This window comes from Protobothrops mucrosquamatus, unplaced genomic scaffold, assembly GCF_001527695.2.
Source record: "Protobothrops mucrosquamatus isolate PMUCROS unplaced genomic scaffold, P.Mucros_1.0 scaffold1212, whole genome shotgun sequence".
Taxonomy (NCBI): Eukaryota; Metazoa; Chordata; class Lepidosauria; order Squamata; family Viperidae; genus Protobothrops; species Protobothrops mucrosquamatus.
Window position 1 is genome coordinate 165,362 of NW_015387421.1, and position 24,498 is coordinate 189,859.

Genomic DNA, 24,498 nt, shown 5'->3' on the forward strand with positions numbered 1-24,498 from the left:
GCTCAGTATGTGCTGGTCCTAGTAGAAATTCCCAGGACAATACAAACTGCAATAATAGTCCTAAATCAAAGAGGCAGTTTGGTGTGGTGATTCAATGCTGGTCTAGAAACTGGGACACAATGAGTTCTAGTCCTCCTTTAGGCATGGAAGCCAGTGGGATCATTGGATAGTCACTCCTCTCAGCTCAATCCACCTCACAGGGCTTTTGTTATGGGGAAAATAGTAGTAATAAACATCTTGAGATATAAAAGATAAAGGTAGGATATCAATCTGATCAATGATTATAATGAACATTATTGCAAAATAATTCAGAACTGGAAGTTGTTTCATTCTTCCATCCATACTTATTAAAACTTATTTCATTCTTTACCCACATTTATTTTACTTATAATTTTATCTTCTACAGTTACCCACTTTACACAGCTCTGGGCTGCATTTCTCCAAGCTTGGCTGATATTGGAAAGCTAAGCAGGATCAGGCATGAAACTTTGACAGGAGATCATCAGGAAACCTTAGGGCTACCGATTACTGGAATGTTGAAAAAAAACCCTTTCTATGTTGTTGCCATAAAATTATGTAGCTGTTACTAGGAGCCAGGTTTGATTAAACCCCAGTTTACATGCATATGGTAACCATTTTGCCTCCATTTTATCTTTACAATATCTCTGAATTATGTTAGAGTAGGAAGTAGTAAATAGTTCAAAGTAAACCTCATGTCTTAATGGTATTCAGAGACAGACTTTTTTCCAATCCCAAATCAGCATTATAACCAGTTCACCACAACTGGTCCTCACCAGGGTCTACAGTCAAGCTCACAGTTGGGAAATCTGTCCTTTGTTTGATTAGAACTAAAGTTAGCTTTTATAATTTCAGAGAAAAGCCACTTTTAAAAAAATAAGTTGTGGTGTTAGTTTTATACAAGAACATAACATAAATTAAGTAACAAGTTTAGTACAAAGATGGTATGTTTACAGTAATATTTGGACAATAGATTCAGAATTTCCATCTTCTTTGGGAGGCAGGAGATAAGACTTTATTTTTAAACATTCAAAGCATGTATAGTCTGGTAAGCCATGCAAGTAGAAGTTTAAAATATTACACTCTAAGAAGTAAAAACACACACTGCCTAAAGCAATAAAAGGTAAACCAATGTCTATATCAGGGCTTTTCAACCTTTTCACCCATTGTACCACTTTTAGGATATGGCAATATCCGAGTACCACCAGCCACCTAGCAAGGTGTCAAAAACTTGACCAAAAAAAAAAAAAAAGGAAAAAAGTGATAAAGTACATGTAGTCCTCGACTTACAACAGTTCGCTTAGTGACTGTTCAAAGTTACAATGGCACTGAAAAAAGTGCCCCCCAAGCCACAGCCGAGCAAGACACCTGCCTGCCCAACCGGCCGCACTCTTCCTCCTGTCCGAGGTTTTCATTGTTGTGAGCATTTCTGTTGAGGATTGGCAGTGGGGGTAGGGTGGGGGTGTGTTTGGTTTTTATTTCCCCTGTCTGCTGGGTGGTTGCAGCAGGTTTTGGTCACTTCACATGATCCTGGGACACTGTGACCATCATAAATATGAATCAGTGGCCAAGCATCTGAATGTAAATCACAAGACCCTGGAGATGCTGCAACATTCCAGATGATTGGTGCTTCTTCAGGGCTCAGCAGAAGCACCAGATCAGCACCGAGCTCCAGCTGGAGCCTGGTGCTGATCCTGGCGCTTCCACTGAGCCCTGACAGCCCCGAAGAAGCGCCGATCATCTGGAAAGCAGTACTGATCCTGTGGCTTCCGCTAAGCCCTGACAGCCCTGCAGCTCCAGCCATCTCTCGCTCAGGCTTGTGCAGTGCTGCCATCGGTTCAGCTCATTCCCCTCCCCCATTACCACTTTTCTAGGATGGTTGCGTACCACCTGTTAGGTGCCAATGTACCACAGGTGGTACCCGTACCACTGGTTGAAAAGCCCTGGTCTATATTAACATACAAAAGTCTCTTACCTCATCAAAACAGGAATAAGTTCTGGTCGGTGCTGTGGTTTTACTATACTGTTTTCTTCAGAAATGCTGAAATGAACTATTTCTTCTTTAAAACTCTTGTCTTCCAATAGCCGATATAAATTTTCTCTGTAAGTACATAACGCAACTTAAAAAGATTCTTTACATAATTTTTTTAAAATATAAGGTCACAACTTTTTAGTATTTGAAAAGATATATGTGAGAGCTGACAATAGTAAAGCTTATTCAATCAATGACTAGCAAAATTTACAAAATATATGAAAGTAAAATAAATTGAATAAAATACCAACATAACAAGGAGCCTCTATTCATTTTTTAATATGTTCTATCTTTCTGTCTCATTTTTAAATCGCCCATCTCCCTCACACTCTATAATAAAAATGTAACATAAGCTAGTGTAATGATACAGTGTATATCATTAAACCAGGCAAGTACACATTTAAAATATTAAAATCCAGGAAATAAAAATGTGCCTCATCTAAAGCAGGGGTGTCAAACTGCCGGCCCATGGGCCAGTTGCATCATGCGCAGGCCACGCCTACCCCAGCTCCGGCAATGTGAAAAAAGTTGCGATACGTCATGACACATCACGTGATGCGGCGAGTTTGACACCCATGATTTAAAGCAAGAGAAAGTAACACAATTCCAGAATCTATATATTAAGTCTGAAGTTATATTTGTGAGTGTATAATCATATATAATTCAATGCACTCTCTTACTTATAGGGCAGAAGATGTGGATGCTTGTAAGTCATGATACAGTCAAGAGCTACTTTTTGCACATTTTGGTCTTGATGGGTCAGCAGCTGAAAGTAATGTTTTAAGATAAGGTAAGATAAGATAACCTTTACTGTTATTTTTTACTATGAGCACACTGGCCAACATTAAAAATGAAATTCTGTTGCCTGTCTCGAAAGAAAGTATATATTTACCCATACACACACATACCACATATATACATGCTATATGCATATATAAATATGCCATATATATATACATATAAATGTCCATTTTGAATACATAGCAGAAGGAAGAAACTTGAGAGTTCACAAGGTTGATTTATGGAACAGAACTGTGGCTGAATCTGGATGTTCTGCTTCAGATACCACGAAGCCCCCTCCCAAAACAAACCAGGGTTAAAATAAATGTGTTAGAGTTGTTCTATAGCATATTACAATCAATACTTTGTCAAAATTTACACTGACCTGGAGGATAGTAATTATGCAAACAGCAGAATCCATAAGCAGGGAATGCTTTTGCCATTTTAATAATTGTTCTTATACCTAGAATCCATGAACTTCAATCATGTGCTCTTACACCACTGTAAAAATCTGAAACACTTATATGCTCTCCTACTGGTCCTAATAATTACTATACCATTTAGACTCCTAATAAAAAGAATGATCCTCAAAACAGGAATCTCCAAGAATCAGCTCGTAAAAAAGCATGATCAGTTGCTATAATCCAAAAACATTTATGCAATACTTACACTATCTTGCTTAAGTCCTTAATTCTATAAGGCTTTTCCTTTCCCCCAAAATTCATCATATACTTTAGCGTTCCCCAACCTTTCCGGCTTTGAGGACTGGCGGGAGGAGCAGATGGTTCCACATAAGTGGTGGTAAGTACGTGTGCAGCTCCATTTGCACCTGCATGTGTACTCGCCACTTGCACAAATGGAGCTGCACACACGTGCACACTAACCCACTGCTTCTGCAGCTCGGTTCCAAATAAGCCGCAGCCCAGTACCAGGCCATGGCCTAGGGCTTGAGAACCCCTGATATACAAGCCTAGATCTTGTAGCTGATTTTTCTTAATACGTTGAAAGCTGATTTAAGCTATTCCTCACTACTATCATAATAATTCTACCACCAGCCAAGAAAGATCATAACAGAGAAATTATTAATTTCTAATGTGAACATCAAAATTCAGATTGTCATGTGAATACATTTTATTTATTTTTATTTTTCTCTTTTTCTTTTTACTTATCTTATGTTTACATACATACATACATACATACATACATACATTCATTCATTCATTCATTCATTCATTTAGCAACTCATTTCTTGAGAATAATTTAGTCACTGTCGTGCTGGCTAGAAATTCCAGAAGTGACATTCACAAGTTTCTCTGGAGACATCAGGCTGGGAACAAATTCTGAAACAAAAACCTTTCCCAAATTATTTCCAAGCTGCAAAATAATAAATATGCATGTTTATTAATCATTTAATCATTTTTTAATTAATCATTTTGAAAAATTCTTACCTGAACATATATTTTATTCAATTTGGGTTCTAAATACAAAGCACGGGGATTTGAAAACTGAGTGAAAACTTGTAAGTGACTGATAAGCTGCCTGAAAAACAAAACAGAAGAGATCAGTTGTCAGTAAAAACTCAAAAAAACCACCACAAAAGTTGTCTTTTGAGATGGAAACATTTCAAAACTACAAACAAATGTATCAAATGCTTTTTTAAAAAATGCTCTTATGTACTTAAATTTACACAGCTCTTTTCAAAGATCACTGGGTTATTTTATTGAATCTAGCAATGACTATTAGCCTGACTTGGTTCAGCTATTATGAAAAGCAACAAGCCAGGACTGGATCACCCTTCTTTCTTCGCCGCCTCTCCGGGGCGACTTAGACCCATTTAGGGTCCCCTGGCAGGGCGAAATTAGCAGCGGGCGTGTGGAGAATCTGCAAGCCAGCAACCGGTTGCTACCACGCAAAACCGGAAGTTCCCTCATCAACATCTTTAAAGGAATCCAGTTTACCAGAGAAGAAAACAACAAGCACTCCCCTTTCTGGACATCCTGATCAGCAGAGATCACAATTGCAAATTGCAAACTAGAAACACAAGTGTACAGAAAAAAGTCATCTAAAACATACACAGCAATAGGCACTACGTAGGACAAACAGACAGAAGTCTGGCAGAATGCATCCATGAACACCAACTAGTAATCAGAAGACATGATGAAAACTCTTTCATGACTCTTTCATGATTTCTTGACTACAGTAAATTTTTAAGCTTAAAATTATAAAACCTACCACTATTTCAATTTCTGCTGAAATTTCATGGGGTTGGTATTGCCTGCTGACATAATCTTATTTTTTTAAATATTGAACAATAACCTGTTTTTGTTTCACCTTCAAAAATATTCCTTAAATTTTCTCACTTCTTCAATCCAAATTATATTTCTTCCAGTCCAATATTTCTTTTGATATATTTTGTATACAAGCTAAATAAATAAGAGGACAGTATACAATGTTTGCATACATCTTTCCCAATTTTGAATTATTTAATTGCAACATATTCCAAGAATCTCTGACAGGTAGGGCAGTGGGCAGGAGAGTTCGTCTTGCGGGGTGAGGCGAGGCAGGGGACAGGGCGGGGGTGCTGCCACGGGCTGAGGCAAAATGAGGCAAGGGGCGGGGTGACCGCTGTCGGACACCTTTGGCCTCTGTGCATAGAGGGCGGTGAGCACACGGGGCCGACAGTGGCCATCAACAGCCACAGTGGGCCGGCCCCTCCGCCGGTGCACTCTGGGGCTCCACAGCCCACTGCCACCAATGGGCCGGGCCCCCAAGCGGCAGGCGCTGCGGTGGTACCAGCAGCAGGCAAAGTCAGGGTGGAGGCACGTGATGCAGACCACTAGATGCGCCTACTTTGTCCCATCTGTTTTTGCTTGCAGTTGGAGAGCAGGTTACTGCTGGTCATCTCCTCAGTCCCCTCATGGGTCTTGCCCTTGGCCCACAAGCGGAGCGTGTTCCCATCGGGCACCCGATGCACCTTGGCCCCACTCCAGGCCCCCGCCACCACCGAGGCCACCGGCAGCTCACACAGGTCCATTAGGCTGCTACCCAGAGCTGCAGGCCCACCCAGCATGAAGGAGGTGAAGCGGCCAGCTAGGAAATCGAGTAGAGGTGGAAGAGCACGCCCAGGCCCAGCAGACAAAAGACGGCCAACCCGAGCAGGGAAAGCCAGATCCCCACTGGTGCCATAGCCACCCAGGCCCAGCAGAGACGGAAGGAAGCACACAATCCTGGCTGGGCCTGGGCGGCCATGGCGCCGAAGGGTCTGGGCATGCTCTACCACCTCTACTCAGGCTGTTTCGCCTCCTTCATGCTGGAGGGGCCTGCAGCTCCGGGCGACAGCGGCAGCCTAACGGACCTGTGTGAGCTGGTGGTGGCTTTGGTTGCGGTGGCAGCTCGCGGTGAGGCCAAGGTGCATCGGGTGCATGAGGGGAACACACTCCACCTGTGGGCCAAAGGCAAGACCCACGAGGGGGGCAAGGAGATTACCAGCAGCGATCTGTTCTCCAACCACAAGCAAAAACAGACAGGATGGAGTAGGCACGTCTGGTGGTCCACATCACATGCCTGCCGGTGCTACCGCAGTGCCTGCTGCTTGGAGGGCTGGCCCAGTGGTCACAGCAGGCTGCAGAGCCCTTGCTGCCGGACACTGTCGGCCCTCGCATGCTCACCACCTCCTGTGCGCACACCTGGGGTGGCTGCCCGACTAGGCCGGGCAAGGCAGACCCATGGCCAGGGTGGCGGGGCCCAGTCCCTCACTGTCTCTGTGGTAGCCCCACGGGCCAAATATGGGCCAATTCTTGTGTTTCATAAGTCTGCTCTACATAGTCAATAAAGCTAAATATGAACTCTTTTCACTTTGTCTCTGATCCATGACTGGAGTCCCATGTTATATTAATTCATGGGCTTGATTAACAAATCAACCACATTACTGAACCTGAATTGTGAGCCTAATGAACATATGACTAAAATGTTCTCCTATTACATATTCTAATGACTGGACAAAGATAAAGAATTAAGAAACTATGCAAGGCATGTTACAGTTTAATAACAAGAACTACAGGCCAAATTAAGTTTTGAAAACCCTTATCATTTCATTGCAATTAAGACAAACATACTTTGTTGCAGCTCTTCTGGTTTTCCTTCTGGGCATCTCTTCAGTCATTTGGCCTTCAGAAGTTTGCTTCTCTTCTTCAAAGTCATATGACTCATCCTCGGTTGTATCTCGAAGATCCATCTTCTCTGCCTGATTTTTTATATCCTCACTACAACTGGTTTTTTTTCTAAGATCTTGCACTGGGGCTATTTGTATATCAGCAGGATAATACTCATTGCTGTAACAAAACAAAATACAGGAGTTGGTCTTCCTACCTATCTTTTTTCAATTCATTCTAGTGACTTATTTGTGCCTCAGAGATAATAACTCTTTTGTATCACTGTTACTCTTTGTAGCCCTAACTCTCCCTCTCTTTTAATGTTTGTGTTGTGCACATAAGGCCCAGCAGATTCTTCACTTTTCTATTTGATATTGTACTTCAAGGCAGACCAACTAGGAAACAAAGCTATAACAAACTACTTTTATTATAGTGTTAAAGTAACAGAATCTTAACACATCTGAATGCACCTCCCCCCTCCCCACGCTCTTATCTGCAACAGAACTTGGGATGATCAGATCTGAGACATTTACTCAAAACTGCATTTCTGCTTTGGACTTAGATTTTGTCTAATCAATGTCTTGGTTGCAAATTCTTGCTACTGTTCCTCAAAGTTATTCTCACAGTCCATTATACACCATAGTCTGTTTGTCATGAGTGCTTGGGATGGGGGGGGGGAGCAGCAAGTACAGTCACATTTCCTTGTTGATAAGTGATAATATGAACTATTCCATCATATGATTTAGCTGAATAACCAAGTAATTCCAAAAGTGATTGGGAAACATGTATATAAATATTTCTTCTATAAAAATCCTCACTTACTTAATAAATCTTAGTAGAAGTGGAGAAAGTTCTCTTGACCTGGATTCCACCCTGTATGCAAATCTTGACATTGCCTTCCAAAGGAGAAACCTAAAGTTTGTGTGATCCATTCTCTCATTACAGCATGTCTGACATTTCAATTGCTCATCATACAAAGCTCTGACATGATGCTGATAGATTTCCTCACTTCCAACATCCGCAACTGTTTTTGGTTCTTCTTCTAGCTCATTATGTAGCTCTTTTTCTATGAAAAAATCACCAAAATGACTCTTTTTAGTCATCCCAGCTAACCTATTACTGCAAATTTACAGCAAATCTATTTATAGTTCTGGTTAATAAAGAATTACACAAAACTTAAAATTTAAGAGTTCCACTTTAGTGAATACTGTTCAATCACTGGGGTTTTGCAGAAGGCCCAGAAAATTGGGTACTTCCAGAAATTGAGGCCTTCTATCAATAAAAATAATTGTTTTGTGTTCTTTGAGACAGAAAAGAAAAAAATGGCAAGCAACAATTCCAGATCACTGCAAGCATGTTTTGCCACTGGAGACTGAGAGAGACAGAGGGAGCAGGGGAGAAAATTCCTGAAGTCAGACACTATTTGCTTAGTTAACAAGCAATTTTGACCTTGTCAAAACTTTTATATGACAATGTCTTACCAGCATAGGATACAGCTTTTTCCAAATGTTCATGATAAACTTTCCAGAATAGCTTGTTTTCCATTTCATCTGCATGGGATCTAATTAAAACGTTAGGATTTAAAAAAAATAAAAATAGGTAACTGAACAAATCAACTATTAACTATCATAGGCATGTCTTCTTTTCCTCACAGAGACTAAACTATTTTGCAATGCTTTGCAATCTTTCCTTTATTTATAGGGCTTTATTCCTATTGTATCACAATCCAAAATCATTTTGCTATATGTTTGAAAAACAGAAGCATAAGAAATCTGATAAGTATATCTAATTTGCTCATATCATTCCATAATCTGATTTATTCCAAAAGTGCAAAGTAATGTAATATGAGAATAATGATGCTGAAATATTCAGGAAATGTGCTTCATTAAGTCACAAAGAGAAGGAAAAAAGTCACCAAGTTTGGATTATTTCTTAATTCTTTTCTCTTTGAAAAGTTTCCTTGGGGTAAAGTTCTGCTTGTTCAATTTTCTTTTGCACGGTAAACTGATTTTTTCTTTTTATTTGTGGTCATTCTTCAGCATGTGCTTAAATTTCGGTGACCACATGTTCTTTATCAGAAAGGGCAGTTCTTTATTTCAGAAAGCTATACTTAAATTTAAGAATTTATTTTCTTGATTTTGCTCTTGAATGTTCTTTTGTAAAGCAAAATTATAAACATTTTTAATCCTTATGGAAGTCTTTAAAATTAGCCCCTTTTCAGTTTTGTCCTTAATTTGGTCATACACACTAGAGCAGTGGTTCTCAACCTTTTTAATGCCGCGACCCCCAACCGGTCGTAAGTCGAGGACTAAACCGGTCGTAAGTCGAGGACTACCCAACCGGTCGTAAGTCGAGGACTTTCCCTGCCCGGGAGCGCCGCGCATGCGTGGTTCCGCCCCCTGCGCCAGCCGAGGTGTAGCTGGCAAGTGGCAGAGACGGAGCAGGCCGACCACCAGCTGGCCCAGCCCAAGGGAGGTAAGGCACCCGCCGGAAAAGGGGAAAAAAATGGCGGACAGCCTTGCTTGGCGACCCCTGTGTAATGGTCGATCGACCCCAAATGGGGTCGCGACCCATAGGTTGAGAACCGCTGCACTAGAGAAAAGTAGATTTTCAACTAAACTTGAGAGTTCAGTAGTAGGATTCTTCATAAATTAATTTGCCTAATCAGTTTGATTTAAGGATATACACAGACACACAGCTTGCCCTTAATAATCAACTCAAAGGAATTTAGAGTGATTTATCCACAACCCAGATATGCAGGGATAAGAACAGAGTGGGAATTCATTTAATGAGCAATGTCAGTGAAAGAAATTCTGACATTTCTACCAGCTACTTTAAGAGATATGGTACTCCTTTACTCACAGCACAAACATAGGACAAGTACTCATCTTAAGACTTATGCAACATCTTGTGCAACTGGGATTTCAGCTCTTTCCTCATCTCCACTCGTGGAAAAGCTCCCTGGATTCAGCCTGCTAGATGTTTGTCATATGAGAGCGAGAAAGGAGAGCCATTCCACCCAGAAACTCAATTACAGAGAGGGATGAGGAACTTTGTTCTCTACTCTTTGATTGTGCAAGGGTTCCTTAAACTGTATTGCTACAAACCTGAAACTGCACTCCTTCATTTCTCAAACATCTGCTCATTAAGTAAATTTCCTTCCCACAAATGTTTGGCATCATTCAATTTCTCCCAGACTCAAGTTGAACTAAAGAGGTCACATTCTAATGTATATGGGTGGGACCAGTGGTGGGATTCAAATATGTGAACAACCGGTTCTCTGTGTGGATGCCACTTCCGGAAGTCCATTCTGGATCTGGGCAACAAAACATTAGCTACCGGTTCTGCCGAACTGGTGCGAACTGGCTGAATCCCACCACTGGGTGGAACCAACATCATTCTATAAGACTAAATTCATTTATGAAACAAAATATTTTTCATGGATAAGTCGGGTAGAATTGTAGTGTGTAGATGCAGCAAAAAAAAAAAAAAAAGTAACGAAGAATGCAATTCTATAATAATATCTTCATGATGGATGTGGAAGCTAGGATTTCAAGTTAACTCAGGCATTATGAACTGTCTATTCATATTATATGAATCATATGATTCATGTTACATAAATCATCTATTATAAAAAAAACCTGCCAGGTGCCAGAAAATAGCAAGCCGAAAATAAAGAAGTCATATTTCCCACAGGCTGAACAATGTCAATTATCCCCTCCTTCAAGAGAATGGCACGTTCAATAGTCTCACCAGAAATAAGACATTTACTTCATTAGCACATTAAACTAATTCTCCACCCCACATAATTCACAGGTATATGATACAATTGATTTTTGTCCTTATTTATAACTACGTAACTACATAATTTTATAACTGTATTTGCCTCTCTTTCAGATATTCAAAGTGACATACACTACATTTTTTCCTACAACAATTCCCACAACAAAGGCTGGGCTCAGAGGGCCTGATTCCCACTTCACCCAGTGAATTCCCATGGCTTGGGGCTGAGCTGAATCCGAATCCTTAGTCACAATACCCAATTTGCTCTTTTCCTTGAAAAGCAAAGACTTACCTTATAAGCTCAATCACAGGTTCCCATAGTGGACTGAAGTTGATATAAAGCATTCCCAGTAAATACCGAAGAGACACCTAGAATAACAGTCTAAAATGTTTGATTGCCTCTTTCAAAACCACCAATACATATTGAACAAGATCACTGGTATCCATTACTATAAAGATATTCTTCTTAAATATTATCAGTATATTATTATCCAATGTTTTATTTTTTCCTTAAATTCCAACATTGGCATAACAGTGGCCTTTTTTCCTGAAATCTTGGGCTACATATATTATACCCTCCTTTATTAGCTATACATGTAGCCACTCTTGAATCAACAGCTGTTTTCTTAGAAGTTAATTCTTAATCAAATTTTGGATGACATGCCAGACCGCTTCACCAGTAACATACTGTGGTTATGGACTGTGATTAATGGCTCTTTCTCTTATCACAAAGGATGTTTTTTCCCATATTTAACCAGCTAGTGCAGTAAATGAAGCCACAATATAGCAAAGTGCTCCATGTAAATATGGTCTGTGTTACAAAGGGAAAATGCAAGTGAGGCTAGTGCTGCACTGAATCCCACTTCAGTCTAGTAGTTTGTATGATACTGAGTGCCCCCCTGCAAACATCTGGCCAATATGACAGAATTTGATTAAGAAAATCAAAATACTATTTCAGACTTACCAGAAAGATAAACTGTAATTAAAGAGAAATGTCTTTGCCGTAAAAACAACATAATAATTGCCCTTGATTTGAAACCTGATTGCTAACATAAATTAATCATTACCTGATACTCTACCTACCCACAAATTTATCTGATCAGAGAATTAAAATAGAGATGGTTATGATCTCTATAATCCATGGAAATCCTTCACCATTGGTGTGAATTGATTTTGTTTCTCATCACGTTATTAAAGCCATTATGATAGTATACAAAAACTGCATGATTTGCTTATAGGAAAATGCAATTATGCTAAGACTTTTCACAAAGAACACTTTTACCTCCTGCAAAGCTCCCTCGGGGATCATGGAACACACCAAATCATATCTCAGCTTACTCAGGTAGAGCAGCTTCTCACGATAATCATTGATATTTGCTGGCACAAGTTCGGCTTGAAGCAACATACCAAATAACCCCACATCCTAAGCACATGAGAAAAAAAAATGTGTCAGAAAGTTTCTTCAAAGCCAAATGCATTCATAGCTTATTTGGTAGAAAGTTTCCTAACTGTTGCTAGAAATCAGCTGAAAATCCACTATGTCCAAAAAAAACATTCAGTGAAAAGAAATTCAATGCATGGATATGAGTAACATCAAATATTGTTTTCAACCAGAAAGAAACACACCACCCTAAACTTAAATCCAAGCTGTTCCTAGCAATTCATTATTGTTTTAAATGAAAAAAGAAAATGTACTAATGTATAAAGTATTTTGCAGGAATCAAACCTTCACTAAGTGCAAGCTCTAAATTCACCAAAAATAATGGCATACTAACATTCAGAAATGTAAGTTAGGGAACACTACTAAACCTATACTTTGGTTCATCTACCACTGCAATTTTAACCACTTTAGGAACACTGGAGAAGCCTCTTTCTACATGAATGCTGTACCATTTGCTGCACTAAATTACAATTTGAAATGTTACCTGAGCTCCTGTTGAAAGCAGGTTATCAAAACGACTTAAAATCCGTATAGTTAGCAGTCGCACCTGTTCCAAAGATATCATGCTTCGTTAATTCATTTAATAATATATAAGCCAGCAATAGATAAGCTATGTCTCCAAATATTTTTAGATCCATCTTCCATGAGCTTTAGCCAATATCCCCAAAGTTAGGAATTATGAAAACTTCAAATTACTTGGATAGGAATAGTATATTCCCAATACAATATTGTATTTCTTTCCTGTTACCTATCACAATAATTTAATTTATATCAAAATCTGTTTTATCAGATATAGATGAAAGAAAACAAAGTGAAGGTCAGTATAAGGAAGTAAAAAATGAATATTCATTTCTACATTTTTAAGACATTTCAATATATTAGTATCAAAGAAAAAATAGTACAATTAAAAATTCTGACTTCTTGGAAAAAATATCAAGCTGATAATTTCTGTTTAAGGCAAATTGGATGAAATCATATTTTAACAGGCATTCATGTTCTACAATCTCGTTTTTTTATTCACCCCTCAAACTGATTTTCTTGCAAATAGCTATCCTTAAGATCCACGAATGTGATTATGGAGATTTAAATATCCTCCAATGTTTGTTTTATGTCCTGATTTATTTCTTTTGAGTCTTTGCCAGAGACCATTCTTGTTCATCCGGTTAGTGCCAGAGGGCATTCAGCACAAAGTATTATGTAACACTAATTGATATGAGGTGAGAACAGCCACAGACTGCTGATTGAATTGCTGCAGTTTACTGCACATTATGCAGCAATGACTCTTTGTGAAGCATGAAAGAACAGTGGAGAAGCAAAAAAGAAAAAGAAAAAGAAAACCAGTTGTGATCAGCTTACTTTAGGTGCACTGGAAGAAATATTGAATTGCAATTTAGAAAATAATTCCGTCAGAGTCTCTTTAGATAAGTGTTTATGATAACCACACAATGCTAATCTTGTAAAATACAGATCAGCCAATAGTAAGGCAGATGGTTCTGAAGGAAATGTCCTAAAGAAAAAGAAAACAGTAAAATCAAGATATATTTTAAAAATATGATTTTTACTTTAATTTACTATGTTATTGTCTTAACAGCAGGCTTTCTATAAAAATCATCATACATTCTTAGTAATGTAGTACAGAAAAAATGATGGCTAAACAGTGCCATTTGTGCAATGAACATGAATTTGGGCAAACTCTGGAAGAAAGTGGTGGAGACGGGGGGGGGGGGCTGGTGTGTTATGGTCCATGGGATTGTGAAGAGTTGATCATGACTTAGCGACTAACATCAACAGAGTTGGGGAGAGGGAGGAAAAAAGAAAATAAGTGTATGTAAAGGTACATGGACATTAACTGGCCAGTTTTAAGAGACCAAACAAGATGTCAAGTTGACTCTAGCATACTCTTAAGCACAGAATCTTGTTCTTCAAAGAGCAGTTGAGTAGGATAGCCTCCAAGATGGAGAATGTATTCAATCCAACTGTTAGCAGTAAGCAAATACAGCAGTTCTACTGTCTGTTTTCAAATATTTAAGACCTTATCCTGCATTATTTACTATTAATCCTTATAATACCTCTTTACAGTTATCTTACGTTTTATCCCTCATACGGCAAATTGAGATGACACAACATACTTGCTTTAATGCCATCTATTAAGTTTATGCAAGGGTAAAATTGCACTTTATTATTATTTGCATTTTAATTTTACATCACTTTACCACATCGGTTCTCAGGTTATCAATAACCTATATAAAACCTATATCTTACAGAACAATTGTTTTATCTGTTGCTAATGATGCTGAGTACTCCCTCACCAATATGCACAACAATGACAGGTAAGACAGCAATGACAATCAAACCTAAGCACAATTGATGACAATGATTAAAATGAAGCTCCCATAACAGCAAGCTAATGTGCCCCATTTAGACTTAAGACTGCTCACCTCAGCCAAGTCACAGAACACGTTATATTACAGGATGCAAGATAAGCCTCCTGAATTGTGCTCCATGTCATTGCTACATAAAACTTCAAGCTTACAGGAACTGAACACTTGAAATACACAGATGCAATTTTCTATTTTTCCCAGCAGCACGACCATATTGCCAGGGACCCTTTACAATAATTGGAATTTCTACCATGAAATCTTTTCTTTTTCCAGTAGTCTGAAAAACTGTCTCTGATTATTAACCTTGGGGATTGAGTTTTTTCAGGGAAAGAAAAAGTCCCATCTCTGCTGTATAAAATGCAATAAATACCAATTGTGTCTGACATTTTCCATGTAAAAAAGGAGTTTCTAGGTCTAGCAATAACTATGTAAATAGTTCAAATAGTCCTCGGCTTACTCCCATTTTTTTTAGCAACCATTCAAAGTTAGAGGAGTGTTGAAAAAATGAATATACAATTGATTCCCCCAAATTCCAGCCACGGCAGCATCCCCTTAGCCATAGTTGCAATTGTGATCGCAACTGCAACTACAGGGACCCATGGTCATATGATTGCCATTTGCGATCTTCCCTGCCAGTTTCTCACAAGCAAATTCAGTATGAAAACTAGCAGGGAAGGCCACAAGTCACTCTGCTAATTCCCTCCCACTTTTTCTCTTGGTTGCAGCATCCCCTGGCTCATGCAAGCCTTCACAGGCTCTCCCCCAGCTTCCTATGACTCACATGTAACCTGTGCTGGCCCTCCTATACCCTTCCCTGATTTCTTCTCACACATCTGGGGGTTATCACAGCAACTGCAACTGCCCAGAATTGCCATCACTAAGCAATGCAGTCACATAACATAGTGCTTTATGACTTCATCACAGAGCAACAGCAATCCCAGCCCAACTGCTGTCATATCCTGAGGATTACTCAACCTAGTTTTTGATAACAATATAGCATAAAACAGGCTAACTTCAGCTAGAGTTGCTATTTCATAGGGAAATATTTTCCTATTATACATACATCAATAAAGTCTTTATGCGTTCCACTGGTAACATATCTAAAATTTCCAAGGATTCCACTAAACTAAGAAGCGTGCTCACAGCTTGACAAGTCACAAACAAGTTTCCTAAGAAAATAAAAAACAAATTGTGTCTTAGTTCATATGTCCATATCAGAAATACTTTAAAAGCTATTAAAATAAAATAATCATTTTATTTTACAAAACATGCACACTACCTGTAAAATATGTACATTTTATATAAAGTTAGAGAAAAGATGGATAAATATGAAAAAATATTAATTCAATTTCATAAGGTAAATTAAATGCACAGTAGAAGTCTAACATATTGCTTAGATATGAACCAAGTTAAGTATGATTTTCAAAGATCTGGACATGCCATTATTGGTTTGAGCAAGAAAAGCTGAAGCCGATCATACAAGGAGAATAAATATCAAATTAGAAAAGATTTCTTTCTCCTGGAATGCATTTCATGCAAACATCTGCACACCAGTGATGTACGCATTTTTCTAGTGTGCATCTTCTACAAGACAATAACAGTCTTAAACAATCTTAGTACAATGATGCAATCTGTATCAGAAGTTCAGGGTACCTCACAACAGAAATAAGAACAAAGCTTTCCCCCTATAATCTTGCCCCTGTACTCTTATTTAGTTATCTCAACTAATTAATACTGTATTAAAAGCAAACTAAAAGTATAAAAACAGCAGATTAGGCCAATCAAACAAATAAATGTTTTAAAATAGAATTGCCAAACTTTTTATGGCCGAGAAGAATTCCAAAATTCCAACATTTGGAATTTTGAGAGCATTTTATGAGTATTTCAAAAATGATTGTCAAAATGGTGAGGCTGATCACAAATCATCCATCTATTACAGTGATGGCGAACCTTTTAGAGACCGAGTGCCCAAACTGCAACCCAAAACCCACTTATGCATTGTCGAGTGGCGGGTGGGTGTGGTCCATTGGCTGGGTGTGGCCCATTGGCTGGGCGTGGCCAATTGGGTGGGTGTGGCTGCAGTGGTAACGGCAGACTGGGTGGGACTAAAAAGTTCAATCAATCAATTCCAACCTTGCAAGATCTTTTTTTTCCCGCGAGAAGTTGAAATTGACTGATTGAACCCTTTTTTTTTTGCACACGGCAGCGGAGACCTAAAGTGAAAAGGTTTTATAAAACCCACCTGAAGGCCTAGGACTGGGTCGACGGCGCGCGTGCCCACAGAGAGGGCTCTGAGTGCCGCCTCTGGCACCCGTACCATAGGTTTGCCACCACTGATCTATTAGAAAGCAAATAAAGCATTGGGCGGCAGACGCCCAAATGTTTTTTTAAGAATGATTCTGGGATTTATGGAGGACCAAAATGCATAGTTGAAAATGCAGGCTGTTTTCAGGTTAGTGATTATGCTTGAGCAAACTGGCTACCCATTCATTTTTTAAAATTAAAAAAAAAAGAAAAATTAAATTCAATAAGGGATGGTGCCAAGAAACATGTTGGCAACCACACTGTTATCTCCAGGGATCACACTGGAAAGGCAAAGTTTTTAAAAAATCTGGGCAAATAAGGGAGTGTCAATCCAATAGCAGTCAAAATTAACCACACTTATACAAAGGGGGAGGGGAGAGAGAGGGAAAGGTACAGACCGTATTTATTTTTACTGACTCTTACAAAGAAAGAACAGATTAATCAAAAGGGCTAACCTTTGCAGAACTGTCCTTTGTCAAGGGCAGCAAAGAGACTCTCAGAGAACCTTGTAAGCACTGGTGTGACTTTTTCTTTCACTAGTGGCCTGTCAAATATATAAATGCAAATATAAATTATAATTTTACTGAAAGCTAAGCGTTGGTTTCTGAATTTCAACCTTGAACTATGATTTCATTTTACCCTCCAATGTACCCCAAAGCATGAAAAAAGAAACAGAAGTAAGGAGAGAGAAAATTAGAGGAGAGAAAATTTGTAATTTGCCTTGGGCAATTTGGATTGAGAATTATGATAACATTATGTTTAGCTGTACATTCACAGCTATAAGAAAAAATAAGAGTAGCAAATTAGAGATAACATTCTCAGATACATCTAGTTCTCTCTTGCAAAATTAGAAGGTCTTTGGAAATAACTTATTTGAAAAAAGAAAGAAATCCAAATCCTTCTTTTCTATTAAATCTGCTAATTTGTTGATGCCACAATTGTTAGCAAGTCTGCAAACAGTTTTTGATGTTTGCTTGCCTCTAACAATAGAAGCAACAAGGGATCAGTAATAAATCCAAGAAATGTGCTCAGATATCACTGGCAATACTGCAGATGATCTTGACTTTCAACTGCTGGATTTTTAAACAGTCATTTAGCCAGCAAAGTGTTTGGGATTATTTTACCCTTTCTAATTTCCTAGTTCTGGTTGAGAACTGCTGTTCCAGAAAGCAGAAGAATAAGTCCAAGTTCTACACATCAGTTATAATACATGTACTCCAATATGTGGAAAGAAGTAAAAAAATAAGCCAGGGTAGATTTATAGTTGCCTTATATGTGGAAGTACTACAAGGGCTGCCCAGGATTGTGAAAGGTCAGCTGTGTTTCTGCTGGTGGGGAATCTGATGCAAGACAGAATATGATCAAGCACTGTCTCCTCTTCTTTTTCCTCCATCTTCTTACTTCTCAAATATCTTCTATTCAATCTAAAATAAAATTGAATGGTCACTGTAACAGTTACATGAAATTGTTTGCACTATACTTTTCTCTTGTAATTTTAGAGATTATGCTTTCCACTATAATTTGCAACTTATGCACTACCCACTTGCCCAACAAAGATCTCTTTTTTATAATTTTATATACGAAGATGTCCCCCAAACGGAGATGAAACATTGCAATCTAATTACCAAGCCCAGAGATCAAACCAACAGCCCAGCTACCAACCTGAGCTACTAATATTCAAACACATCTCGTGTGTGTGTGTGTGTGTGTGTGTGTATGTGTGTGTGTGTAAATATATACCATATATATAAGTAAAAAAGAACAGATTAAGTTATTCTTGTTATTTTTCTTTATTGTAAATATTTTGATCTGGTTCATAGATCACTGTTTGTTTTTTATTTAGTGTGATATAGAAACTCACACTAAGTAATAGTTAAAAGTGAGCCAAGCCAATATACTTATTAAGTATGAACAGACCAGTTTAGTCTAGTGGTTAAAGCATCAAGCTAGAAACCAGGAAACTGTGAGTTTTAGTTTTGCCATTGGGATGAAAGCTGGCTAGGCCACTTTGGGTCAATCACTCTCTCAGCTCACCTCACCTCAAGAGTTTTTGTTGTGGGAAAAATAGAAGGAGGAAAGAGTAATAGGTATGTTTGCTGCCTTGAGTTAGTTGTAAAAGATAATAAAGGCAGGATTAAAAAAAAAATCTAAAAACCAACAACTGCTCTGGTTTCAGCAGGAACCTAATTTGCATAGTTTTCCTTTCATTATGGAGTTGAATCAGACATGAACTTGCACTCTGACTCTGAAAGGGAGATACCTGAACTACAAAGCAGCAACACAGACTGAGAAATATTCTAAATGAATTAATTACTCATACAGGTAGTCTTAGATAGCAACTGCCTTGTTTAACAACCATTCACGGTTACAATAGTGATAAAAAAGCTGCTTTGTGACCAGTCCTTGCATTTACAACCTTTGCAGATCTATAAAGCAAAGGAAAGCTGAAGTAAGACAATAAGTCCAGTTGTGGTTTCACTTGCAATCACTTCACTTAACAACTGATTCTCACTGGCACCCATCTCAAATGTGGTTGCTAAACAAGGCATTTTAAAATATGAAATTATGACACTGACCCGACACTAAAGATTAATACATCAACACAATCAATAGTGTTTAAATACTTAAAGAGCCAGATTAGCTCTTTATCACTGGCTTAGAATAGCCCTGGCAAGAGATATCTTCCACTTCAAATTGGGTTAGGAGAAATGAATGAACTGCAGCAGGATTATGATTCAATTTATGTCCCTTCTGTTTTAATGTAGTAACTGCAGAACAATTAAACCAAAATGGGAGTTAAAGAATTGTTATCGGATGTTAAAACATGCACTTTTGCTACACTACATAAGTTTATTTAACAAGTTCTGAGGAATATCACTTGTGTAATTCCAGATAAGGTTAAGACATACATACCCTTTAGCTGATTCTTCAAAAACAAGTGGATACTTCTCATAGGCCATTGATCCAACAGAGGGAGGTTCTGCTTTCTTTAGGATAAGTCTAGAGAGAACTGCTAAGGCCACTTCCTGGATCAAAGCATCATCGCTGTAGATACAGTACCCAGTGTATCCAAGGAGGCTGGGAAGAAATTGCTGAAAAGAACAGAACAAGACAATACAGGTAAAGCTCGACTTAACAACAGTTCATTTAGTGACTATTCGAAGTTACAACAGCACTGAAAAAAGTGACTTATGACCATTTTTCACACTTATAACCATTGTAGTATCCCCATTGTCATAGGATAAAAATTCGAATGCTTGGCAATTGACTCATATTTATGACACTTGCAATATCCTGGGGTCATGTGATCACCTTTTGTAACCTACTGACAAGCAAAGTCAATGGGGAAGCCAGATTCACTTAACAATCATGTTAGTAACTTAACAACTGCAGTGATTCGCTTAACAAATGTGGCAAGAAAGGTCATAAAATGGGGCAAAACTCACTTAACAAATGTCTCACAGCAACATAAATTTTGGGCATAATTGTGGTCATAAGTCGAGGACTACCTGTACAAGACTTTTCAAACTAGGACACAGATATATCAGAATCAGGAAGCCAATTTTCCACATAAACACAGAACTTAGTCTTATTTAATTGTGGTGGCTTACAAAGAGTATAGTATAATCCTCTAAAACAATGCCAGCATTTTTTTTTTAATCTTGGGCTCACACAGTCTATGGCAGGCATGTCAAACTCGCGACGTCACGTGATGTCGCACGACATATTGAGACTTTTTCCCCATTGCTGGCAATGGCATGGGCGCGGTTTCGCTGTGACGCATCCAGCCCGCGGACCGGCAGTTTGACATGCCTGGTCTATGGAAATGCCCATGTGTGTGCAATTATTTTTAATCTTCAAGAACCCTTAGGAGTGGATTTGGGGAGATGTATAGAAAACAAATATATCTTCCAAAGGCTTCAAAACAATCTTTTCCACCAGTTTAGCTGTCAGAGACAGAAGGGGGAAAAATCAGTCATAAATAGCTGTTGTGCTGGACCAGTGCGCATGCAGGTGCATGCTGACCTGCTGCTCATGCAAATGGAACTGTGCACACATGCACACTGGCCTGCTGCTCACACAGGTGGAGCTATGTTCACTATGCACATGCAAGCTGGTCCGTTGTTTGTACAGGTGGAGCTGAGCACACGCATGCACACCCACCAGCTCGCCGCTCGAGTGAGTAGAGCTGCACACATGTGTATGTAACAGCCCACCTCTTGTGTGGCCTGGTTCCAAATAGGCCATGGTTCAGTAGTGGGCCATGGCCTGGGGATTGGGGACCCCTGTTCTAGAGGGAACCTGGGGGTAGCAAAAACATACCTGAAGGGTACAGATTGGCTACAGGTTGCCCATCATGCCTCGATATCTGAAGGATTCAATATGTGGGCATCTAATATGTACTTTCCTCCCTATTTTCTATCATTTATTTATTTATCTTAAAATTTTACACTGCCTGACTCCTAGCAACCTTAATCAGGCAGCTACATTGTTCATCTTCTTCAGTCAAATCTTTAGGGGTCCTAAAAGCAACTTCAGGGAAGTGGTAGCACTTAGCTACACCCAGCTGATTTCTAAATGCAAACGTAATGAGAAGCTAATAAAAAATTCAAGGGCTACAGACTAGATTGAACAATTTAAAAAGAAATCCAGGAAAGCTCTGATGATAAACTATTCTGTTGTCAAGAAACATGTCAGCGAAGTTTCCAGGGATCAAACGTGACTCAGAGGAAACTACTCAATTAAAAATAGTTAAATGAACAACCTTAGCTATTAAAAGCAACCTCTACATTTCAATGTAAAAACAAAATTAAATTATTTGGTCTCTAGAACATCTATATCTCTCTCTTAACATTCTTAAACTAATTGCAAATCTTCACTGGTTCCATAGTTCATACTCCTCCCACTTTCCCCCTTCATAACACTATACTGCTGTTCTGTGTTGCACTGCTTCATGATAAATGTTCATCTAAACTTTTCTACCCTATGAAATGAAGTTCTCTCCTAAAGCGACAGAGGCAAGTCTTAAATTATAGACCTGAGAAAATTTACTAAACTTCCTAAGATGTAGAGGGCACTTAATATTCCGGCTACTGAATGTTTAAAAAAATAGGTTTACTCTAAGAGCAGCTAAAGCTGGGCATGGGAATTCTGCAATTCATCTCCCACTAAGCTACATGCTCCACAAGCTGTCGTGATAAGCACTACAGGTAGTCCTCGACTTACATCCATTCGCTTAATGACTAATCAAATGGCACTGAAAAAAGCAACTTATAACCAGTTTTCCCATTTACAACCGCTGCAGCATCCCCATGGCCACGTAATTAAAATCTGGGTGTTTGACACCGGGCGTGTATTTATGACAGTTGCAGTGTCCCAGGGTCATGTGATCACCATCTGTAACCTTCCCAGCTGGCTTCCGACAAGCAAAGGCAACAAGGCAAGCCAGTTTCACTTAATAACCTCATAATTCACTTAACAACTGCAGAGAATTGCTTAACAACTGTGAAAGAACGGTTGTAAAATGGGGCACCACTCATTTAACTGTCTTGCTTGGCAACAGAAATTTTGAGCTCCATTGAGGTTGTAAGACAAGGACTACTTGCATTCCCCAGCCTCAGCCCTATCTGCACTGTGAGGTAACAGTGGCATGATTCATGAAATAGCCCAGGGCTTATACTGTGACAATGAAGTGCATAAACCTGAAGTGCTCTTATTACTCACTTCTGCTGCATAAATAAAACACGCTAAGGTTAATTAAGTTCATGCATTATCTCTAAACAAGATTTTCAAGAATCTAGCAGCTATTATAGTTGTTGCTATGCACTTTTCATACCCAGGATATTCTTTTCAGAGTATCTTTTGGATCCGGCATAAATGAATTATTTTACTTTTATTATTATCTGAAACTCAAAGAATAGAATAACTATAAATCTATCTCAGAACTAATAAATACAGCTCTTAGCCAATGGCAGTTGGATTTTGCAGACTATAAACACTATAGACATTTCTTGAAGTTCTTTCCACATAATCCCTACATTAATTAAAACATGGATGGGCAACCTGGGACTGAATTAGAACTCTCTGCATTTGACATTGTTGGAGATGACTGCTTGGATTAAAACTCAATAACATTCAGAGATGCTTGTATTGCTTCCCCAGAGCTGAAAAGTTGCTGAAAGGGTTGCCTACCTTTTCAAATTGTTTCATCAGAAACATCGCTTTAGAAAAATTCAAAACAGAATACCATTCAAATCCACTTCTGAAGACCTATTAAAAAGAAAAGGGCCGGTCCAGATTCAATGACTTTTCCAAAAGATTCTCAAACTTTTCAAACTGATTCTGCACAATTTGCCCGAAGATAATCGTGTCACAAAAGTTAACACTGATTCATGAGTGGCATCTTTCCAGAATTAACTATATTCATATACATAAGCATCATCACAGATCACACTAAGAAATGTCTGAAACAAATCTTACATATCAACATGCAAAAACTATGCTGTCTTCAACTCTTGCCCTCCCTTTACATATTCAGGCACTGTTGATCGAGAACCCCAACTCAAGGGTGAAAACTAAACATTTAGCTAGGTAAACCTTAAAAACTTACAAATTTAAAATAAAAAAATAAAAACATTTAGGGGAATAATTCTCTTAAGCCATGAACTATAGATTTAACATTTGGCCATATCCTTGGCAAAAAGCTTCCAATTGCTATCAAACCTAATATTTTATTTACCCTGATTTTTCCTCCACTGCACCTTTTGCTGTTGTTTAAATGCTTTTGTGCATTTCATTTCTGCCATATTGACTGTGGTCTTTTATTTAAAATGCAACCTCCTATAAATATGCAGTATTACAATAAAAAAAATATTTTGCAGGAAAAATTCATGGACTGAAAAGTAGAATTGTTACTGTCCATTTTCCAATGAGTTTTTTTTATCAATGACATTTCAGTTTTGTACTTATTTTTTTTTCCATATATGTTTGGGCAGCTTGCTCAGTGAAAGCAAGTTGGTTATGGTTAACAACTGGTTGGTATATACAATAACTTTCCTGTTGTGGGTGATGCACTTTACGTTTGATGAAGTGGATCATGATCCATTTTATTTATTTATTTATTTATTTATTTTTGGATTTATATCCCGCCCTTCTCCCGTAGGACTCAGGGCGGCTGACAATCTATTTAAAATACATACAAAACAATACAAATTATAATAAATTTCTTAATCCTTAAGGTGCCATAAAACTCAAATTCCTTAAAGTAACATTTCCCCATGTCAATTCACATATAGTTCATTTCAATCACTGATGATAAATCAGAGTTGTCATTTATGCCCATCTACATATATTTGTTATCAGAAATATTTAGATCTATTCCAGAAAAATACAAAGCAAACATTATAATGGGCATATGTTCATTAGATCTTTTACCAAAATATACATTTTAATTTAACTTAGTGCCTTATTACCTTTTCAACAGTTTCTTTCACCAAAGAATCAGACAATAAGACATTCTCATGAAGAAGCAAAACAGAAATAACTTTAAGCAGGGAATCACAACAAGGCACTGTGAGATCAGATGTATCTATTATTTTTATTAATGTC

At 38.4% G+C, this 24,498-nt stretch overlaps 1 protein-coding gene across 1 annotated transcript in view; it reads right to left on the reverse strand.

Annotated features, from left to right (window-relative positions):
• The window catches only part of UTP20 (UTP20 small subunit processome component), a 79,017-nt gene that overhangs the window by 37,895 nt on the left and 16,624 nt on the right, over positions 1-24,498 (reverse strand). Inside the window, exons 10-25 of the mRNA XM_015820913.1 lie at positions 24,363-24,497; positions 23,083-23,160; positions 19,804-19,982; positions 18,159-18,314; positions 17,346-17,434; positions 15,650-15,755; positions 13,562-13,712; positions 12,690-12,752; positions 12,047-12,187; positions 11,057-11,133; positions 8,463-8,542; positions 7,804-8,047; positions 6,946-7,161; positions 4,279-4,369; positions 2,731-2,816; positions 1,994-2,119 (exon numbers count right to left, since the gene is read on the reverse strand). Of these exons, the coding sequence (XP_015676399.1) occupies positions 1,994-2,119; positions 2,731-2,816; positions 4,279-4,369; positions 6,946-7,161; positions 7,804-8,047; positions 8,463-8,542; positions 11,057-11,133; positions 12,047-12,187; positions 12,690-12,752; positions 13,562-13,712; positions 15,650-15,755; positions 17,346-17,434; positions 18,159-18,314; positions 19,804-19,982; positions 23,083-23,160; positions 24,363-24,497 (2,018 nt within the window). The remainder of the gene's footprint in view (positions 1-1,993; positions 2,120-2,730; positions 2,817-4,278; positions 4,370-6,945; positions 7,162-7,803; positions 8,048-8,462; positions 8,543-11,056; positions 11,134-12,046; positions 12,188-12,689; positions 12,753-13,561; positions 13,713-15,649; positions 15,756-17,345; positions 17,435-18,158; positions 18,315-19,803; positions 19,983-23,082; positions 23,161-24,362; position 24,498) is intronic.